At 40.0% G+C, this 21,254-nt stretch overlaps 1 protein-coding gene across 1 annotated transcript in view; it reads right to left on the reverse strand.

The window, feature by feature from the left end:
• Nucleotides 1-21,254, reverse strand: part of Il23r (interleukin 23 receptor) — a 91,106-nt gene that overhangs the window by 64,586 nt on the left and 5,266 nt on the right. The window contains exons 3-5 of the mRNA XM_052173865.1: nt 18,066-18,362; nt 9,514-9,637; nt 4,443-4,603 (exon numbers count right to left, since the gene is read on the reverse strand). Of these exons, the coding sequence (XP_052029825.1) occupies nt 4,443-4,603; nt 9,514-9,637; nt 18,066-18,362 (582 nt within the window). The remainder of the gene's footprint in view (nt 1-4,442; nt 4,604-9,513; nt 9,638-18,065; nt 18,363-21,254) is intronic.

Below are 21,254 nucleotides of genomic sequence, written 5' to 3' on the forward strand. Positions count from 1 at the left end.
CTTTGTATTAGTCTCTTGAGACCTGGGATGCCTTTAGGTAACCTGGTTCTCCCCCCCCTCCCTCCCTTCCTGTCTGTGTCTCTGTCTGTCTGTTTCTCTTTGGTTGTATCTTTTCCTCTTTCTTTCATTTTGCCTTTAGTAAGAACTGCCTCTTCCCCGCTTGCCTCTCCTATTCACTCCTTCTACTCTCCTCCCTTCATTCTTTTCTCTATCACAATACCAACCACTAGACTCACTCTGCTTTCTACTTTCCAGACATTCATGAAGTAACTAATTCTGCAATGCATACCCTACTACTAACGTTTCTATATTTCTTAAAATGATTGGAGTTTAAGGTTAATTTCTTTTGTTATTTAACTATTCCTCTATGTTTACAGTGGACTTACACTGTAATAGTGAGAGTTACTGAAAATATTATTTTATTTTCAAAAGAGTACCTGAAGACAGAGACTGGTTCCTTGAATACTAACAGAGAAAATGCCGAAGCCTTACTGCTGAATGCGCTTTTGACCACGGCAAACATTTCCATTAAGGAACAAAGATGACAAAAGGTCCAACCATTTGTTTACACCAGGTGCTCAAGTCTCAAGATATAAATAAAGAAATATGAAGAACAATACGCCATGACTCCTACAAAACTTATAAATCCACAATGATCACCTCTAATGAATTCTCAGATAGATAGCTTAATGAACGCTAAGGAGCCCTGAAAACACACCAAACCAAACTTCAAAGTAATAGATGGAAAACAATAATTAAAATAGTTTGTGGTTACAAGAAATCCCCTTTATCAAAAGTCTGGCATTTAGACAAAGGCCAGAATTCCCTGGGGACTTGAGAAACTAGTCTCCACCAGATAAAGGCGCTAATCTCCTTATCTCTAGCTCTGTCATTAACAGACCCTTGTGGTTCCTATTAGCATATCAAAGACTATGCTAGCATCTTCAATCTCCACTCACAAGCACCTTTGATACAAGTCAGAGCCCCCCCCCCCCCCCCCCCCCCCCCCCGAAGCTCACAGGTTCCCCTCCTCCCAGGTACCTGTTCTCTTAAAACCCTGGAAATCATCATCAACATTCCCTTCTCCCCCAACAGTCTTCGTGGTTTGAAATAAACCTTTCCCTTTTCACTCATGGGGTGGCTATTTTGGTGTCTTTACTGCACTCATTTTATTCAATGATCAGGGGAGAAATTAAAGGAATAGAAATGAGAAAAGCAATAGTAAGAATAAATTAAAGAAATCTTGTATTGTGCGTGGTGCCGCACGCCTTTAATCCCAATACTTGGGAGGCAGAGGCAGGCAGATTTCTGGGTTTGAGGCCAGCCTGGTCTACAGAGTGAGTTCCAGGACAGCCAGGGCTACACAGAGAAACCCTGTCTCAAAGGAAAAAAAAATCTTGTATTAATCAAAAGAGAGAGAGAGAAAAGACCCTACCTGTGAGATTATAAACTGCAGTGCCTGCACTCTTCTCCAGCTTCCCTGGCAGCAACGTTTGTACTCTGCTTGTGCAACTTCTAATCTTTGCACCAACCCATGCTCCCCACCCTGTGCTCTCCTTTCACACCTGTAAATTCAGAGATTTCTGACCTTCTGTCTACCTCCAGGTTCCTCCTTCTGCCCCTTGCTATGGGCTCCAGCTATGGGGGAAGAAGCTATACACCCTTGGGAATGTCTCTGTTTTCCCGCTGTGCTCCCTGTGACTTCAGAGGCTCACACACGCTTGCTCCACACCACCCCATCCTTGTCATCCTTGTGCCTGTTAAGTTTCAAACCCAGGACACTGAGCTGAGGTGTTTATTTAACATATCAAAGCGGACCTGGTCTCCAGGTTCTCCCAGCATGCCTCAGAACCTACCTATAATAGAGTATGGCTGGCATAGCCTGCTCCCCACTCTGGACGGTCCAGCCAAGAGGCTGGGCAGCCCTTTCCCCACAGGCTCTTCTATATATAATCCAGACATTTTGGTTACTGATAGGTTATTTCTCTGTGGGCGAAATGAGCCAATTCAAGGCAGATTAGAACATGTCATCTTCAGATTTATTGGAAAGCTGCTGGGGAGAGGAGGTGGTGAGTTCATTGGCCCCAAGTAAGGAGGCCACGAAAGATACCAAGGGAAAAGAGAAAGGGCTCTCAGACAGACAGGAGGAGGAAGAGAAGGAGGAAGAGAAGCAGGGAGGGGAATGGAGAGAGAGGGAGAAAATGCCTGGATTATATAGGGAAGAGCTTCTGGAGGAAGGGGAGCCCCAGTCTCTGAGTTGGAAAGTTTAGGGTTGGGTGCAGGGTAAGTCAGGTACGGACTGAGTGGTGCTGGGAGAACCTGGAGCACAGGTCTTTTTTGATATGTAAAACATGGACCTCAGTCCCTTGTGCAGGTGTCTCTGTTCTCTGTCCCCTCTGCCCCTCTGTCGCCCCACCTCCAATCTATCTGTCTTCCCTCTCTCTGCTCCCTCACTGTCTCTGCTTGATGACCTCATTCTGTGAGACTGGAGAACCTGCCAGGGAGCTGTTCCCAAATGAACCTGCTTTTATACTTTCTTTTTTTCTTTTTTCTTTTTTTGGTTCTTTTCGAGACAGGGTTTCTCTGTGTAGCCCTGGCTGTCCTGGAACTCACTCTGTAGACCAGGCTGGCCTCGAACTCAGAAATCCGCCTGCCTCTGCCTCCCAGAGTGCTGGGAATACAGGTGTGCTCTACCACCGCCTGGCACTTTTATACTTTCAATTCTGCTTACTATGTCAGTGGAGAGACTTTCCAGCGTCTACTTCCTTTTGTTTTCCTCTCACTGCAGGAACATTGTCAAGAGACTTACGACACTCCTGCATGCTGCTCACAGCCTCAAACACACTCATTCATCCATGAGATCAGAGACAGTGTGATCCAGGTAAAATAAAACTAGATCCTTGCGTCTCATTATGGACAAATACCAACTTCAATTGGACCACAGATCTCAATAAAAGACCTAAAATTCTGGCACTGTTAGGGGAATAAATAAGAAAATGCTTTACAATGTTGGCACAGACAAGGGCTTTCTGAAAAGGACTCCAGACCCCGGGAAATAAGACAACTATTGGCTGATGGGCTCTCACAGTATTAGAAAAACTCGAAGAGACAGGAATGAAGGTTATTCCTCAACTGAAGTTTTCTCTTCCTAGGTGCCTCTAGTTTGTGTCAAGCTGACATACAAGTAATAAGGACAAAGAATGTATATGCGTATATACATATATGCATTAAACATTTTCTTATCTAGATACATGTATGTATGTATCTATGTATCTTAATATATACAGACATGAAAATGTTTAATGAAACTGAATTCTTTGTATACCAACCAAAAATTTATAAAATGAAGAACTTCATGATGATTTTGTCACAAAATAGTTCATGATATTATACTTTATGATGGTGGAAAATTGAGAGTAGTGTAAATTAACAAGGGAATAATCAATCACGTGTTGAGATTGTTAGTGTTTCTTCTAGGCTTCTCCCAATAGTTACCTAGCAACAGTCAGATACAAGCCTGATTTTCTATAAAAGGACAGTTTGGAGATAAATATATATATATTTATCCCTCTTCTCTCTCTCTCTCTCTCTCTCTCTCTCTCTCTCTCTCTCTCCCTCCATCCCTTTCTGTCCTCTTCCTCCCCTCCCCCATGTGTTCCTAGCTAGCTGGTCTCTTCTTTCTCTTTCCTCTTTCTTTCTGTCCCTCTCTGTCCCCATTCTTTCCCACACTCCCCTTCCCATGCCACAAACTTCATTTTATACTAGACCCAATGTATGGTTGGCACCTTGGGGGCTGGGGGATGCCTCAGCATGGGTCCACTAAGGCCTCCTCCTGCTACATCATGCAGGCTTATTATAAAACATGTCAGAGATAAATCCTCAAAAGAATAGTGTAGGTTACCTCAATATAAATACTTAATAGTATAAGCTTTAAAAGGCAGGCTCTAAAATATCTCAAGCAAAACATGTTAACACTTTTCTCATTTAGATGTCTAAATTAGATGTTTAGTTAGAGATGTCTACACAATTCTGAGCAGTCTCTCTGTACCTGAAAACAACCCTCCCCAACACACAGCACACAGAGCATAATCTTTTCATATGCCATGCCTTTTTTAACAGAAGACTCATCATATCTGAGCACAATCCTCGTTTCTTCCCATTTGCTCTTGAAAGGTGACAAGTTTTTTTTAAGGTGGATTTTAGTCTCTATGGCTTTTGGGAACCAAATTAAAAAAAATTCTAAAATCACACCATCTAGAGATGAAACTGGAAAGATGTCTAATTGTAGAGTTGCCCCAGATAGCAGAATAATGGAAAAAAAAATGATTGCTCATAATCTGCAGTAACTTTAGGTGACCTTTGCTCAAAAGCAGACTGCGTGATGCCATCAATGCAAATTAACTGTTTGTAATAAAAGACATGTAGCACCTCTCCTTTCTTACCTATATCATCCAGATGGACTTGTAGTTGTGATGAGTTCTCCATGCCTAGGGCATTGACAGCTTGGACCCATATCAAATACTTCCTGCTGCCTTGCAGTGAGTCTGTGGAGATGTTAACACAGCTTGAGGCAAGATACTGTCGTTCTTCTTCTGTCTCCAAACTAGTAAACAAATGAACAAACAAACAAACAAAAAACAGGTTATATTTATTTTGTTTTCTTGTTCCAGAAACTTTGAATGCTATCATTTTTCACCTGATTTTAGAAATTAACTGTTACTAAAAAGTGAACCGAACTTCATTTGGTCTGAATTTTTAAAAACAAATTCAAATGAGGCAAGTACTGGCCTCAAACTCAGAGGTCTGCTTGTTTCTGCCTCTTAAGTGCTGGGATTCAAAGAGTGTCTCGCTATGCCTGGCTGTTTTCCTTTTTTTGAGACAGGGTTTCCTGTAGCTCCAGCTGGCTTTTAAACTTCCTCCATCACTGAGGATGACCCTGAACTTTTGATTCTCCTGAGTGCTGTATTATAAGAATGTGCTTCCACACCCAGTTTATTTAGAGTTGAGGGTTGAACCTGGGGCTTTGTGAATGTCAGTCTTTTATTAACTGAGTCACATTTCAACTCTGAAATTCTTACTTCTGAGAAATAGAAATACTTCACAGATCTGCACATTACCCTTCCTAGGGGATGGGTGCTGGGAGGTCACCTGCACCTTTATGTTGCTATACCGATTATGGTGTTTGAGCTTCTGAGTTGAGGCAACCACTGGCCAGATTTTTTTTTTTTTTTAAATCTAACGCCATCAACTGCTCTTCTTCCAGGAGACAGCTTTCATGAGATCATAAGGAAGAGTTAAAGCTACAGCTATTTCGTGCTTAGGCTTACATTCTAGGTGCTATTACTACACGCCTGTTTAGCAACTCCCGAGTTACTGCAGCTTCATTATACCTCAGCACGAATCACATGTTAAGCTCTCAGAAACACAAATATGAGAATGAGAATTTGATGCAAGGGCCATGCTGCATGATCATAGATATGCGGAATAAGCTTTAGGCTCTAACCAAAAAAAAAAAAATACTTTCATGAATTGAAATTCCACAGAAATGTTGTTCTGCTGTAGGAAGGCTCTCTCAGACTGACAGTCACTGAGGACAGGCTATAGGTGTATAGGACTGAATAATGTATCTCTAGTAACTTAGGCCTTAAGTTCCAGTGCTTTCCCACACTGCCTCTTGCCTTTCACCAGCAGAAAGGGCATCATGAGCACCATGTGGGTGGGGTGGGGAAAGAAGTATCTATCATGTTGGCTAACTGTACAAAGCATGGATTTCAGAGACAGACAGAAGAAGAGTTTAAGTCATAGCTATTTCATGCTTAGGGTTACCTTCTAGGTGCCTTATTACTGCTTGCCTGTTTAGCAACTCCTGGCTAGGACCCTTCATAAGTTATGAGATTGAGACAATTTACTTAGCCTTGATACACTTCAGCTTATTCATGTGTGAAATGGGAAAGATGGCATCACTGTGGCATCACAAATGAAGGTAGATGCATGAGAAGAAAAAGCCAAGAGTAGATGGCTTAGTACCTAACAGAAGATTCATTAAGGTATAGCAAGTGAAAAGGCACTTATAATGTCACTTTTATGAATATAAATAAAATAAAAAAATTAAGACAGGGTTGTTTTGCATCTCAGCCTGGCCTTGAACTCTTAATTCTCTTGTTTTGGGCTTCCTAAGTGCTGGGGATTGCCAGTGTGTATATATAGTTTGCATCTGAAGTTATGTCTTTGGTTTATATATTTATATAGATGGGTAATATTCTTTCTGAAATGACTGGGGTCATAAGAGTAGAGAACTTATTGGAAAATAGGCTAACCCATGTTAAATATATTTATATAGATGGGTAATATTCTTTCTGAAATGACTGGGGTCATATCAGTAGAGAACTTATTGGAAAATAGGCTAACCCGTGTTAAATAAGAATTCAAGCATGAAAGCAAGACAGCTGCAGCTATGCTTAGTGGTAAGCATAAGTGTTAAGTGGGACATTTTTGACTATTTTCCAGTTAGAGAAAACCACATACACATTCTTAACTGGTTTGTGGCTAATTTTCTTACCACACACACTGAGACCTCATGTCTTATAAGGAGAAATGCATGGGTTACTAAGGATGTGACCCAAACAGCGTGAGGAGAGCTGCAGGTTACAAGACAGGGATCAACAGTTAGAAATGCTTGTCTCTCTGCCTGACAATATATTGGAAGAAAGTTGGAAGCAGAGCCTGGTGTTTGATTTATGCTCACTTAGGACATTGAAGAGGAGCTATTGGATGCCAAATGATTACGAGCTTGTCGGACTTGTTGATAACTTTTTCCTCCTTTAATTTCTAGGCTTTACCATGGGCCCAGAAGTCATGAAACAGGAAATAAATATTTGCTAAATTTGCTTGGCTGGTATAGAATGGAAGCCTATGGTTCATTTGTTACTCTTTCTAACACTTGTTGAGATTGTTAGTTTTTCATTTGTTATTTGTTTAGAGAATGTGAATACCTTCAGGTACAAATACCAAGATATGGTGGTCAGAGGACAACTTTTGACTTCAGTTCTCCCCTTCCACCATGTGGTTCTCAGGAATCAAACTCAGGTTGTCAGGATTGGAGGCAAGCATTTCCAACTGCTGAGCTATCTTGAGGGCCCCATTAATTCATTTCCTTTCAACAACTATTAACAAGGGCACTGTCAGACACTCCTGAGTTTCACAGATAAAATGCTATTTATAAGGACCTGCTGCAGAAGGGGGTGGGGCAGCAGTAAGTAGATACTTAGCAACAAAGGTCAGTCTTTTTTCCAACAGCACCCATGATACACAGCAGAACAACACAAAACTCTGTCTAGTCGGGCCATCAATAAGGAACCAGGGAGGAAGAGAGTTCTTGCATCAATAGACTCAGTGCTATTTGACAGGGCCCTACCACTGAAAGATTGCCACTCTTCAGGCTTTTACAGTCTGTGTGATCTTACTGGAGCACAGAAAGAAGCACATGAGTTGGAAGTGAAACTTTGCCTATGCTGATCTCTTGCTCTTTGGCTAAGTGGAAATACCCTAAGAGGCCAGGTCTGCACAGGCTTTTAGCCTACTGCATGCTTCCCATGTTGCCCATAGCATTTGGTACAACTCAACTTTTTCTTGGAGGGAAAAGGCCCCGGGGAAGTTTGTTAGAAGGGTAGGCTTTCCTTAAACGTTTTTTTTTTTTCCCAAGCTCACTATTGTGTTTCTCATGAGTTTGAAGATGATTAGATATGTGTTTGTTTGTGCTTACAGGAAAGTGCACTTTGAATTTGCTAGAAGAAAACATCTATTTTCTATAATTTTCCAATGCTTATGTCTTCTTTAAAGGATTTAGTTTTATTACATAGTATTTATTGTGTGCACACATGTGGGTATGTATGTTCATGTGCCCATAGAGATCTGGATTTACAGACAGTTACGAGCCATCTGACACGGCTTCTGAGAATGGACTTCGGGAGTATTCTGGAATAATTTAAGTGTTCTTAACTGCCAAGCAACCTTTCCAGTCTCATTGTGTCTTCTTTAAAATATGATGCAATTACATTGATCTGGACTCCATCAATTCAAAATACAGGTTGGGTTTGCCAGAGTTTAATCTAAAGTTTAGTTTCTTATCCAATGTGCTCAGGACCAGAATTGTTATTTTAGATTTTCCCCCCAAATTTTGGAATATCTATGTACAATAGCTATAATGGTAATCTTTTCTATTAGAACACAACCAACATAATTTTCTAGATTTGTACAAAATTACCTGAAAATAAATTGAATATACTACTCTGTATATGATTGTTATTGCTTTATTAATCTTTTTACTTCTATATAAATCAGGCTTAGTATAAGACAAATCACATCAACTTATGCAGTCAGTTTTGAGTGCAACACAATATTCTAATCCCATTTGATATAAATAGTCTGATTGGTTTCCTTCCAAATTCATATGCTGAGACCTAGTAGGCCTCTTGAGCAATGGATAATTTTCATATGTAAGATTTAGTCTTTAGTGCAAGAGTCTTAAGCAGCTGAGCTCTTAGACGGTGGTGAAGTAGTGAGGGCTTTACACTCAAGGATGATGCCAATGCCTTATGAAGGAATGGAGTTGCTTTTCACTGCTCTTATGAGGCCTTGCAGAAGATACTACTTATGGGAAATAGCTTTGGGCAGATCCTAGTAGCACTTTGATCTCAAACTTCTCAGCCTCTGGTCTACAGGTAATAAATTTCTGTTTCTTACCAATCAGCCAGTTGCTGGTATTTTGTTACAGTAACATAAATAAGCTAAGATACCTCTTATTTCATCATTGCTTTAATAATTATCTTCATTTCACAGGAGTGAAATCATATAGAGGCAAAAAGGAAAATAGTGTTGGGTGGCAGCAGTCAGGTTCCGGAGTAATGCCTTCTGCCAGTTTTCTGCCTGGACAAGTAGACAGACACATGGTTCTGCCCAGAGCCATGGAGGAGGAGTCCATGGAAGGGTGACTTTTCCCTTTCACCAATTTTCCAATATGAAACTTGAATTCCTATTCAGCTAGAGTTGTAGCACCTAAATTAGAATTAAAACTCATAGGTCACGATTAACCACTAATACTTCCCCTGAACTTCCTGCCTTAGGCCCTGGAATCATTGTAGGAGTTGAAAGCTAGAATCACTCAATAAATTAGAACAAGCATGCATTTAGGGGTCCATTTTAAAGATGACAAATGGAAATTCTGAGGGACTAAGTACATCATGCTGATCCTCAAAGGAGAGGAGGGCTTAAATTTAGGTCACAGGTTAAAAGTGGGCTGAGTCTCCATTATGTTCCTGATGCTAGTTACCACCAAGAGAAAGGGATGGAGAAGTCAGAAAGTCTGTTGTCCCATGAAGCAGAAAATGGCAATGGCACGGGAGTGATTTTAAGTCCCCTAAACCATGGTAGGTATCTCAGATTTGAGGCAGGTCTTGGTCACTGCTGGATTCACTCTGGAATAGAATGCATGTTTGATAGTGCTATAGAACCTACCTCTTCACGTGCACAATATACTTGGTATATATGTAGGTGGGCTTCCCAGTGTTCCAGGAGCAAGTCATGTTGCCTGAGTATTCATAAATGACACATGTCACATTGCTGGGGGCATCCGGTGGATCTGCAACAAAACGAATCACTAAGAGCTGCTTTGATAAAGTAGCTAGCTGTTAAACTGTCAGTTTCATAGAGAAACTAGGCTCCTTGGCACTGAAAACCCATGGGTTCTTCATTCCATTACCTCTACTTTACAATGCAGTCAATATTGACAGCAAACATTGCTCCTCCATACAGTAGATTTTCTTATAGTTTCTTCTCCTGTGCAGATGCTAACAAGCTCAGGTTCCTCTCAGCCAAATCAAGCAAGTCTCCCTCTATGTCTACAAATTCTATCTCTTCTCAGCTACCATTCCATCTTTCTTTTTAAGCAAGATGTTAAAAAATTATTATTGTATGAACACATGTGTATGGTGTGTGTGTGGTGTGTGTTCATATTCTGTGTTTGTATATTTATGTGTGTGAGAATTCTGGTACATTTGGAGGCTAGAAGCCCATTCAGTATCTTTCTTCATTACTTTTCATATTATATTTTAAATATTTATTTTATTTTTAACTGTGTATGTTTGTGTGGGAGTATGAGAAGAGTACAGGTGTCTCTGGAACCAAGAGAATGCTGAATCCTCTAGATCTGAAATTCCAGGGCACTGTAAATTGTCCTATGTGGGTGGTAGGAACTGAACTTGGGACTTAGACAAGACAGCCTATGCTCTCACTGACCCATCTCTAATACCCCTCCAATTATTTATTTTCTTGTTGCTATTCTTATTGCTTTTGTTTGTTTGTTTTGAGGTACAGTTTCTCACTGAATCTGAAGCTCACTAATTGGCTGGTCTGGTAGACCAGCAAGTCCTAGGGATTCTCCTGTCTCTGCCTCTCCAGAGCTGGGATTAAAGCTAGGCATCACCTTGCCTGGCTTTTATATGGGTTTTGGAGATCCAAATGCAGGTCTTCATGGCAAGCACCTTACCAACTGAGCCATCTCCCCAGCCCTCTGGCTTACTCAGAATTCAGTTTGCACAGTTCTAACAACACCACAATTGTTAAAGTGACAGTGACTTTCTCTCTGGAAAGCTCCATACTGTCCCATCAGAATTATATCATTATTACTGAGCTTGGCCTCTGTAGCAATTGATTCTTTTCTTACTTTTCCCTTCAAGGCTAGGCTCTGTGAAAGATTCTTTAGCTTTTTCCTACTGCCCTGGAAGACTATTTCCTCTTATGGAGGATAAAGTCTACTTGTCCATTTGAAAGATAGCTATTCCCATGTAGAAAGAACTACTATTTAGCAGCAAAAGGAAGGAAGTTTCCAACTATGTTATAATATGGATAAAATGTGAGGACAGAGTAAGCCAGACTCAAAAAGATTTCATGATTCCCTTTATACGAGGTGTCAAAAGTAGTCAAATTCATAAAACAAAAGGTGGAATGATGGTCCTGGAGCCTGTGCAGGTAGGCAGTGTGTGCAAGTCCATGTATGAGACAGTTTCCTTTGACAAGAAGAGTTCCAGCAAGAGAGTGATGAGAGGCTATACGCCAATTCAGTGAACACCCCTAAAACAGGCCCCTCAACAAGGCAAAAATAAATGGGTTATACTATGCACATTTTACCATCACCACATCAAAAGTTTTTTTAAGGGTTGGTATTCAGAGAACTATTTCAAGGCACGCTCTCTTTCCCACATCCTTGCCACACCCCCACTCACCACCTCTGTTCAGATTTTCCTCTCCATAGCCTCATTTTTTTTTGTCTACTAGCAGTTTTTCCCTATAAGAAGCAACACTTTCCTCAGTCTCCTCAGCTCCCCTCTCTACCCTAGCCCAGTCCAAGGATGTCAGTAACTAGGTCCTGTGCACAAATCATTAGAAATGTATTGCTATCTTGTTGAACTCCACCAGAGAACTCCTACAGCTGATAAACAACTTCAGCAAAGTGGCAGGTTATAAAATCAACTCAAGCAAATCAGTTGCCTTCCTATACTCAAAGGATAAGCAGACTGAGAAAGAAGTTAGGGAAATGACACCCTTCACAATAGCCACAAACAATATAAAGTATCTAACTAAACAAGTGAAAGATCTATACGACAAAAACTTCAGGTCTCTGAAGAAGGAAATCGAAGACCTCAGAAAATGGAAAAATCTGCCATGTTCGTGGATTGGCAGGATTAATATAGTTAAAATGGCCATCTTGCCAAAAGCAATCTACAGATTCAATGCAATCCCCATCAAAATCCCAACTCAGTTCTTCACAGAGTTAGAAAAAGCAATTCTCAAATTTATCTGGAATAACAAAAAACCTAGGATAGCTAAAACTATTCTCAACAGTAAAAGAACTTCTGGGGGAATTAGTATCCCAGACCTCAAGCAATACTACAGAGCAATAGTGTTAAAAACTGCATGGTATTGGCACAGGGACAGGCAAGTGAACCAATGGAGTAGAATTGAAGACCCAGAAATGAATCCACACATCTATGGTCACTTCATCTTTGACAAAGGAGCCGAAAACATCCAGTGGAAAAAAGATAGCCTTTTCAACAAATGGTGCTGGTTCAACTGGAGGTCAGCATGCAGGAGAATGCGAATTGATCCATTCTTCTCTCCTTGTACTAAGCTCAACTCCAAGTGGATCAAGGACCTCCACATAAAACCAGGCACACTGAAACTAATACAAAAGAAACTGGGGAAAACCCTTGAGGACATGGGCACAGGGAAAAAGTTCCTGAACAGAACACCAATAGCTTATGCTCTAAGATCAAGAATTGACAAATGGGACCTCATAAAATTGCAAAGTTTCTGTAAGGTAAAGGACACTGTCAAAAGGACAAAATGGCAACCAACAGATTGGGAAAAGATCTTCACTAATCCTACATCTGATAGAGGGCTAATATCCAATATATACAAAGAACTCAAAAAGTTAGACCCCAGGGAACCAAATAACCCTACTAAAAATGGGGTATAGACCTAAACAAAGAATTTTCACCTGAAGAAATTTGGATGGCTGAGAAGCACCTTAAGAAATGCTCAACATCATTAGTCATTAGGGAAATGCAAATCAAAACAACCCTGAGATTTCACCTCACACCAGTCAGAATGGGCTAAGGTTAAAAACTCAGGAGACAGCAGGTGTTGGCAAGGATGTGGAGAAAGAGGAACACTCCTTCACTGCTGATGGGATTGTAAGATGGTACAACCACTCTGGAAATCAGTCTGGCAGTTCCTAAGAAAACTGGGCATAACACTTCTGGAGGACCCTGCTATACCACTCCTGGGCATATACCCAGAGGATTCCCCAGCATGCAATAAGGATACATGCTCCACTATGTTCATAGCAGTCTTATTTATAATAGCCAGAAGCTGTAAAGAACCCAGATATCCCTCAATGGAGGAATGAATACAGAAAATGTGGTATATATACACAATGGAGTACTATTCAACAATTAAAAACAATGAATTCATGATTTTTTTTGGCAAATGGTTGGAACTGGAAAATATCATCCTAAGTGAGGTAATGCAATCACAAAAGAATACACATGGAATGCAATCATTGATAAGTGGATATTAATTAGCCCTGAAGCTCTGAATACTGAAGATACAATTATCATATCAAATGATTCCCATGAAGAAGGAAGAAGAGGTTCCTAGTCCTGGAAAGGCTTGATCCAGCATTTTAGGGGAGTACCAGGACAGATAAAAGGGAGGGGGAAAGATAGAAGAATGGATGGAGAGAAGAGGACATATGGGACATATGGGGGGCGGGGAACTGGGAAAGGGGAAAGCTTTTGGAATATAAACAAAGAATATAGAAAATAAAAAAATAAAAAAAGACAAAAAAGAAATGTATTGCTAATAATAAGCATATAATAAAGTGATTCTAAAAGTATGTAACAAAGTGTAGCATCTTCATTAGAGAAAAAGAGAAAGATAAATAAAGAAACTTCAGAGACACCTTCCCAGTTGTTAAGATGGGATTACATGATGAGCAGAGTGAAGAACTCATGGGCTTGACAGGCATTTCTATTTTTGCTCAATGAAAGCTTTTTAACTTTTGTCTGTTGAATGTAATCAACTTGACTATTAAGATCTGTGTTCTTTACTACAGAGATACCTGAGTAAAGAGTATTTGCTGGACAGTTATGTAGCCTGGAGTTTAGATTCCAGCATGCATGTAATGAGCTAGGCATGCATGGTATGCATATCCGTTAACCAGCTCTGGGAAAAGCAGAAGCAGGAGAGTAACTGTGACTTGATGACTTTCATTCAGCTTAGCCAAGAAAATGTGAGTCCTGGGTTCAAAATGTCAGACTCTTGTCTCTAAGGAAAAAGGAGTGTGACAGAGCAAAACACCCAGTGCCCTCTTCTAGCCTTCACACAAGATTATTTTGTTTGTTGGTTTGTTTGTTTTTGAGACAGGGGTTCTCTGTGTAGTCCTGGCTGTCCTGGAACTCACTCTGTAGATCAGGCTGACCTCGAACTCAGAAATCCACCTGCCTCTGCCTCCCAAGTACTGGGATTAAAGGCGTGTGCCACCACTGCCTGGCTGAGCTTGTGGATTTTAATAGCGGGATTATGTCATGGGTAGGATGATGGGCGCCTGAGCTCCATAGGTGTTTCATTTTTGCTACTTTCCCCTGTGGTTTTAGGCAGAGAACACTGTTAATTTGAAAAATCCCAGAAGACAACTGTCAGCTTCCTGGACTCTGTTTCATGGTATTCTCCATGAAGCAAATGCAAGTTTGGCACGAACTCTGCAAAAGACAAAAGTGACAACTCTGCATGTGCAAGTGAGCAATGTATGTTAGTGGGAAGCAGCGTAAAGAGCAAGAGAAAAGTCAGGGGAGTGACATCCCATTGTTAGATCCCGTTCTGTTTATAAATACCCAAGAATAAAAGTGGCTGTCTAATTCCTGAGAATACCCTGAAGAGAGGATTAAGATTTTGTTCTCTCATACCACCTTTCTACACTTATTAGAATGCTCTCTGATCATTTACCAGGGGACTTATTAATTCAGCCCAACCAAAAATTCTTTGCCACTGAGATCTTCTGATGGGGTTGGGTCTGTGGTCCTCTTCACTTTGTATTTCTACTGCTTAGCATATTTTTGGTACATATGTAAAACAATCACTGAAGTTTATTCCATGAATGGAATGGCGATTAAAAAGATGGCAATGACAGCTGGAGAGAGGAATGATGTTTCAGGTGGAGATTACTAAGCACCTGCAGGAGGGTTCAGGCCAGGCTCTCCACACAGGAGCAACTCTGAAGATGAACATTTAAAGACTTAAGTGGATAAGACTTCTTTTATCACAAAGAGTGAAGGTCAAATACTGAAAAAATTCGAGGCAAAAAATGCTAAAAATAAAATTAAGTAAATGGTTAAGTGGACGTATCACCCACATGGCTTATTGAATTTGACACTTTTCAATGACCCTTATTTGAACAAATTTCCCATAGTAGGTTCTCATTTAAGCAGAGACAAGAATCTAATAAGCATTTAAGATGTGGTCTATAGTGGGAAAGGTGATAGTGGTGTTTCAGAAATGGCTCACTAGAGAGACCTGGCCCTTTTCAGGGAAAGCACTGACTCACTTGCTCTCCACCTTTCATGATGCGTCAGCATGCCTGCAATCACTCTGTCCAAAACCGTGCTGACTACTTGCCATCGTAAAGCTTACAGAACAAATATCCTGTATCAAAGCAGCCCAGTGAAAGCAATGTGCTTTCTAGAACACCACAAAACCCTCAAGGCCCCCTTTTTTGACCTAGTTAATAGGAAGTAAGTTTGCCAAGAATTCAGCCCCAAAGCACATTGAGCTTGAACCCAGGGGTTTGAGTAAATTCTTGCCTGGCAGTTGGGTTTGCACACTCATAACCTGAGGTTTCTGTGAGGAATTACATCTCTTAAATTCATGAATGGAAAGAGCGAGGGTGGAGGATGAGCGTGTCTCTTAGGCTGTCCTGGAAGGGGGAGCACTCTGACATGAAACATAGCATGGCTCTGGGCAGAAACCCCTCAACCAGCAGCAGGGGGTGGCAGCTCGCTATCAGTCACCTGCACTCAGCAGGGTGAAGGGACATTAAGGAAAATTTGTACAATCATGTTTGGTGTTGCTTTGGATGAAGGTGCTTCACTAGGAAAACAAACTAGCAATTTAAATTAAAAAGAAGGGTCAGGTGCTCAGTGACAAACTGAAATTTAAGGCTGTGTTTGCCTGAAAATAGGAGCCTCAACAACATCCCATTTTAGTGGCTCAGTAACATGGTGGTAACTTTTTGATTCTTGTCTTATAAAATCACCTGCTTAATCTCGATCCTAGCATCTGTCTGTTTACAGGACAGATGAGCTCTTTGACTCAGGAACTGTAACCAGGAGAACCAGGAGATGGAACTGAAAACCAAAGTTGCTGGCTTGTTTTTCCTTTAAAAGAAGTGATATTTACTTTAGGTCATTTTCCCCTCTCTTACTTAAGCTAACAACTCACATTTCCCTAAAGCTGTGGATATTTCTCATTATCCCTCTGAAGAAACTGCATAGCATATCTACTCATGCATCAGACAGAGTGAAGCAATAACATATCGAGGGGATGATATGGACAAGCTGGCAAGACTTCATATACCAGATGAGGTGTCTGGTTTAATTTTCACAATGAAGGCACCTTTTACTAAATAGTTCAGTAATTTAAAGTGCACCCAGCAAGGCCATTATTAAAGTCTAAAACTTAACTTTTTCCTCCAACTCCCCCCCCCCCCCCCCATTCTGTAGCTGTCTCATTTGAAAGACACACATGCTTTGTCAGCTGCCTGGAGATATGTAGGACAGTGGACTTTTTACAGAACAAGAAAGTCTCCTAGTTTTCAGGTGGCCAATCTCAAAGCCAAGTGGTAGTGGGGTCTGGTCTGGCTTGTCTTATCTATGATCTGGAACCAAGGAAGAAGCAAGGACTTCATATAATACTATTAAAAGTATGGGGGAAGGGAATCTTCTGATCTGTGAGCCCCAATGGCAAATATGTACTGAAGAATGATTGTCTGCTTTAAAACAATGAAGAACAGATAAAGGATATGGCTCAGTGAGCAAAGCGTTTGCTGTGCAATTGTGGGGTCCTCCCTAACATCCACATAACATGCCTGGCATTGTGCCATAAGCTTGCAATCCCAGCACTGAGAAAGTGTTTTGAGGCCAGGTCTCAAAAAACAAGCTGAAAGACTCTGAGAATGATGTCCAAGTTTTATCTCTGGCCTCTGCACCCACATGCACACACACACACACACACACACACACACACAATCAAACACAATCACAGACTCCTAAACATATAAAAAACAAAAGATCCATAGATATTTGTACAAATCAGTATAGGAACTTACATACCTTTAGAATCTTGTGAATACAAACTGATTTATCATGTGTTGAGACTGATTTGACTAAATTTTTCTTAATAATGATAGTAATGGTAATTCATTACAGGGGCTATGGGATAAGAAACAGGAGACTATAGGAGAATCTCCCTATGTATGTTTACTTGTTTGTATATTGAAATAAAATCTCTCTATGTAACCCTGGCTGGCCTGGAATTCCTGATATAGAACAGGCTAGCCTTGAACTCCCATGTGCTGGGATCAAAGGTGGGAATCATCATACCTATCTGTTAAAGCTCCCTATGCTTTATCAAAAACATACATTTATAAGAATCAACACTAACATACTTTAAAATTTTTAATATACATTCAAATAAATTATTGAAATAGGGTGCTTACAGGTACTTTTACTCCCCAAAATGGAGGTTGAGGTCAGCTAAGCAAATTGCCCAAGATAACTCACTGGGACCATAGTGAGAACACAAAAGTAGTTTTGAAATGCACCCTGAATCTTGGCTTCAAAATCTCTTAATAGGATCAGTCAGCCTAAAAATGAATGGCATTAATTTGGCAAATAAGCACACCAACAGAAGCCAAATAAAAACCAGATGAAAAAGAGCATCATTTAAACACTTTGTTGTTGTCAAGGCTCGAGTTGGTCAGGAATTCACCATCTTCCATCCTCCTCATTCAGAGTACTGGATTATAGGTGTATACTATCATTCTTAGCTAAGAGCAGCAGCATCTCAGCTAAAGAGCTGCTGCCTTTCACACAGACTCTGTTCATTCAGGCTAATGGGGAAAATTGTTCTCTGGGGGATATTTGCAATATTTAAAAATTTTGATGTTCACATCCAACTTCTATACTTCTGTCTTCTTTTGAAAACTCAGCAGATTGAGGCACACTGGGCCCCAGGAGGTGGTGGGTGTCCCAGTGCGCCATGATCTTTCTTCTCTGTACAAGCCTTACCAGTCCCTATAAGTCATAGGTCACCAATGTGACTCTGTAGACAATTTGAGTTGGGCCCCAGTTTTAAACCGATCTAATACATAAACTATGCTGATTAGTCACCATTTTTATGTAAAAGCCCAGCAACTATATCAATTAACCATTAAGATACTTTGTAGTACTTACATCCAGAGGAAATGTCTTTGCCACAAATAAGTGTCTCTTGAAAATGCCCAGGACATTCAGCAGTGCAATGCACAGAGGCATGAGGTTCTGAAAAGCCTTTATACCAAATGTGAGCTGTTGTTCTATTAATTCTTGTGATATGAAATCTTTCTTTGAAGCCATTTTTATAAAAGTAAAGATTCCTTGGTCGGCAGTTCTTCAGGGCTTCTTGGCAATATATAGAAACATTCACACCCATCTGAAAAATCTCACCAGGCTCAACCCACATGCTACCAGAGCACTTTATATTTGTGATCCCTGGAAACAAAAACACATGAAACAATAAGTTATTTGCAAAATATTGTAAGAGAGCTAGAAGAAGAATATGCTACTCCATGTAAAGCTTATTCTTTCAGTAACTAAATGACAATTGAAAAAAATCACTGTATGTTTTCGCCATGTTTCCACTGATGGCCGGTGGCAGGATGCAGCCTTTGTGCTTTTCTTGTTATCAGAGAGGAAACATAATTTCCTCTTCTATTTTAAGGTGGAAAATGGAGGTATTATGAAGCTACAGTACTTTTTCAAAGATGAGACTCAAAGGGGTACTGGGCTTTGCAGAATCCAATTCCATTCTTTTGATACTCAGCCAATCTCTGTTGTCTTGACATTCAACCAGTCTCTTGTTGATTGTGGGGGTGTAGAGTGTTTTGTTTGTTTGTTTGAGATAACCTACTTTTATCATCATAGTGTGATGATGATATCTTTACTCTTACAAAGACAAAAAGAGAATACTTAAGATCCATATAAAATTCAACACTAATTTAATAATATAGAGAAAATATGATGCATTATTGAGTTAAAAAGCAAGTTGCAAAAACAAGATTTATAAAAACTCAGCATTGGAAAGAAGCAAATAATGAGTGAATCAATGAGAAATACTGAAAATTGTTAGCAACAATAATTTCCATGCTAATATTTTGATTTTAAATTGTGTATATAACTCAAACATTATATAATGGGTGTGTTCCTTTCATGACACAACTAACTCAAATCTCAGTGGCAGTGCTTGCCTTGAGATACAGTTTTACCAGCCTCCCGTAATAGTAGAGTCATTTATATAAAGTCAAATGAAATGCAGTATTAATAAAATAAAATTCTTACCTAGAAAAAGCTCCACAAGTTTTATGAAATTTTTTTTTAGCTTTTCCTGGAAATACTTGTATTAAAATATATTTAAATCTTATCAAGATAAGAATAAAAATGAGGCTGGGTGGTGGTGGCAGCGCACGCCTGTAATCCCAGCACTCTGGGAGGCAGAGACAGGCAGATTTCTGAGTTCGAGGCCAGCTTGGTCTACAGAATGAGTTCCAGGACAGCCAGGGCTATACAGAGAAACCTTGTCTTGAAAAAACCAAATCCCCGCCCCCCCCCCCAAAAAAAGTATTTGATTTTTAAAAGGCCCTTGGCTTTGGAATACAAAACTTAAAGAACTAGCTTATTGAGTATGTAGTTTAAGATTTATTTTTGTTTAAGTAATAAGTTTTGTTAATAATAGTTTTGTTAAGTAATAAGTAATAAGTAATAAGTAATAAGTAGCACATAAGTTACAAATATTTAAATGAGGAAATAGTAGTAAAATAATTACAACATCAATAGTAGGAATAGAACCAGATGCTGAGTCCTGCTAGGCTATGTGTAAGGGACAGTGAGACATGGTTTCCTGCCCATAGAACAGAGCCATCAAGGCATGGGTCTCCATAAGTGTTGATAATTGCTGTGCATATAAGGTTTGTGTGCAAAATAGTGTACATATTTTCATGTCCTTCCTACAAGAAATATCCTGTCTGTCAAGGTTAATGACGCAATGATAATCAGATATATCACAAGTCCAGGGGACAAGGGCATGTCTAGGCCTTAGCAAAATGGGAGAATGCTGTGACCTTTAGGACAGCCTTTAAGGAGAGTCTTTAAGGGAAAGAATGATGAAAACATAAGTTTGAAAAAATGTAGTTTCTCCTTGAAGCAATCCCACTAAAATCATGGACTAGACAAGGCTGCCCACCTCTTCATATCTTTTCAATATAGTACTTGAGGTACTAGCTAGGGCAATTAGACGATATAAGGAGGTCAAAGGGATACAAATTGGAAAGGAAGAAGTCAAACTATCACTATTTGCAGATGATATGATAGTATACTTAAGTGACCCAAAAAACTCCACCAGAGAACTCCTACAGTTGATAAACAACTTCAGCAAATTGGCAGGTTATAAAATCAACTCAAGCAAATCAGTTGCCTTCCTATACTCAAAGGATAAGCAGGTTGAGAAAGAAATTAGGGAGATGACACCCTTTACAATAGCCACAAACAACATAAAGTACCTTGGTGTGACTCTGACTAAACAAGTGAAAGATCTGTATGACAAGAACTTCAAGTCTCTGAAGAAGGAAATGGAAGAAGACCTCAGAAAATCGAAAAATCTTCCATGCTCGTGGATTGGCAGGATTAATATAGTTAAAATGGCCATCTTACCAAAAGCAATCTACAGTTTCAACGCAATACCCATCAAAATTCCAACTCAGTTCTTCATAGAGTTAGAAAGAGCAATTCTCAAATTCATCTGGAATAACAAAAAAACCCAGGATAGTTAAAACTATTCTCAACAGTAAAAGAACTTCCGGGGGAATCAGTATCCTGGACCTCAAGCAGTACTACAGAGCAATAGTGTTAAAAACTACATGGTATTGTTACAGTGACAGGCAGGTGGATCAATGGAATACGATTGAAGATCCAGAAATGAACCCACACACCTATGGCCACTTGATCTTCGACAAAGGAGCTGAAAACATCCAGTGGAAAAAAGATAGCCTTTTCAACAAGTGGTGCTGGTTCAACTGGAGGTCAGCATGCAGAAGAATGCGGAATTGATCCATCTTTATCTCCTTGTACTAAGCTCAACTTCAAGTGGATCAAGGACCTCCACATAAAATCAGACACACTGAAACTAATAAAAAAGAAATTTGGAAAGACCCTTGAGGACATGGGAACAGGGGAAAAGTTCCTGAACAGAACACCAATAGCTTATGCTCTAAGATCAAGAATTGACAAATGGGACCTCATAAAATTACAAAGTTTCTGTAAGACAAAGGAAAAATCGGCAAGCAACAAATTGGGAAAAGATCTTCACCAACCCTACATCTGACAGAGGGC

The sequence above is a fragment of the Apodemus sylvaticus genome, chromosome 2, assembly GCF_947179515.1.
Source record: "Apodemus sylvaticus chromosome 2, mApoSyl1.1, whole genome shotgun sequence".
In the NCBI taxonomy this organism is placed as follows: Eukaryota; Metazoa; Chordata; class Mammalia; order Rodentia; family Muridae; genus Apodemus; species Apodemus sylvaticus.